The 1,536-nt window shown below is 64.2% G+C and overlaps 1 protein-coding gene across 1 annotated transcript in view; it reads right to left on the reverse strand.

Moving 5' to 3' along the window:
• The window catches only part of CILP2 (cartilage intermediate layer protein 2), a 7,911-nt gene that overhangs the window by 5,069 nt on the left and 1,306 nt on the right, over window positions 1–1,536 (reverse strand). Inside the window, 1 exon segment of the mRNA XM_009887345.1 lies at window positions 7–1,531. Within this exon segment, the coding sequence (XP_009885647.1) occupies window positions 7–1,531 (1,525 nt within the window).

Below are 1,536 nucleotides of genomic sequence, written 5' to 3' on the forward strand. Positions count from 1 at the left end.
GATGGCAATCTCCTTGGCCAACCGCGGGTTCTGGTCCGTCACCGTGTAGATGCCATAGTTGTGACCCAACGGGTCAACCGGTGCCAGCATGGTGAAGGCGGCCGTGTGGTTGTTCTCTGCCACGGGCGGGTGACGGTTCAGGTACTCCTGGAGGAGGCTGTTGACGGCCGTGCGGCGGCAGCTGCCTTGGGGGATGATGGAGACCAAGGTGCGATCCACCAGGCTTTGGTCGAAGAGCATCCCACTGCACTTGAACTCCACGCAGGCACCCGAGGTGTTCTCCAGCAGCATGTCCCGCACGCTACGGGTGTCACGCAGCCCGTAGAGCTGCCCCCGGGTGCGGGGGTGGCTGCCCCCCACATTACGGGACCTCACCATGTACTCCTGCGGCCCCTCGATCTGCACCTTGATGAAACAAGCCCTGAACTCCTGAGGGTTGGGCCACCATGAGAGGTAGTCGCCGGTCCAGGAGGTCAGGTCACTCTCTTTGAAGGGCACCACGTTGTACTCGTACTTGTCCACCTCCACGCGGTAGAAGCGGAGGTGGTTGGCGCTGACCGGTGCCTCCTCACACTCCTCAAGGCTGCGGTAAGGGTAGATGGGACCGTTGGTCTCATCAACGTTGTTGGGGTCGGGCTTGGCCACGTTGATCTGGAAAGCCGTCTTCTTCAGGTTGGGGTCATCGTGGTCCGACCGACGGTAGCCCAGCTTGCCCAAGTAGGGCTGGGACACCCCAACGGCATTGGGGTTGAGCTTGGGGCTGGAGGCCACAGCTTCCAGCTCCTCTCCGCCCAGCGTGGCGGTGACGTACGCCGAGTAGGCATCGGGGCGCTGGCTGTCGCAGAAAGCGGGCAGACAGGCTCCGTTGGGACCCGTCACCACGCTGTCGAAGCGCCCCCATGCCCGGGGGTTAGCGGGATAGCCGGGCTGGGGCTCCAGGTTGATGAGACTGATGACCACCCCTTCCAGTTGCTCGTAGGGGTTGAACTTCTCGTTGCTGTAAGCCCTGACCTTGACGAAGCAGCGGCGGTCCTCCGGCACGTCCAGGTTGAAGAGACGTCGCTCCCGGATCTCCAGGTTCCCCACCAGGAAGGTCCTCTCCTCCCTCTTCCTCCGGCTCCCCCCAGCTGGCCGGAGGACCCCTTCCTCCTCCCACAAGCCAGTCTCGGGGTTCAAGGACCACAACTTCATCTTCTGCAGGTGCTCCGGCATCCAGACCTGCCCCGCATCCATCCGAACCTCCACCGGCCCCGTCTGCAGCGCCGCGCCGCTCTCCCCTTCCCGAAAATCCACGGCAAACATGCCGTAGGTCCGCAAGGGGACAATCTCCCCCTCGGTGTCGGTGAAGCTGAGGTCGCTGGAGGCGGCGCCGGCTGTCGCCATGTCCCTGGGGTCTAGGAAGGTGACACTGGCTTTGACTGTGCCCTTGAAGACCTCCCCGGAGGGACGGAGGAAGGCACCGGCAGGAAGGACGAGCTCCCCGATGGGCTCCCGGCCACTCTCCTCCCCCAGCGGGATGGCGTTGCTCCGGCTGCC

This window comes from Charadrius vociferus, unplaced genomic scaffold (assembly GCF_000708025.1).
Source record: "Charadrius vociferus isolate BGI_N301 unplaced genomic scaffold, ASM70802v2 scaffold1046, whole genome shotgun sequence".
Classification (NCBI taxonomy): domain Eukaryota; kingdom Metazoa; phylum Chordata; class Aves; order Charadriiformes; family Charadriidae; genus Charadrius; species Charadrius vociferus.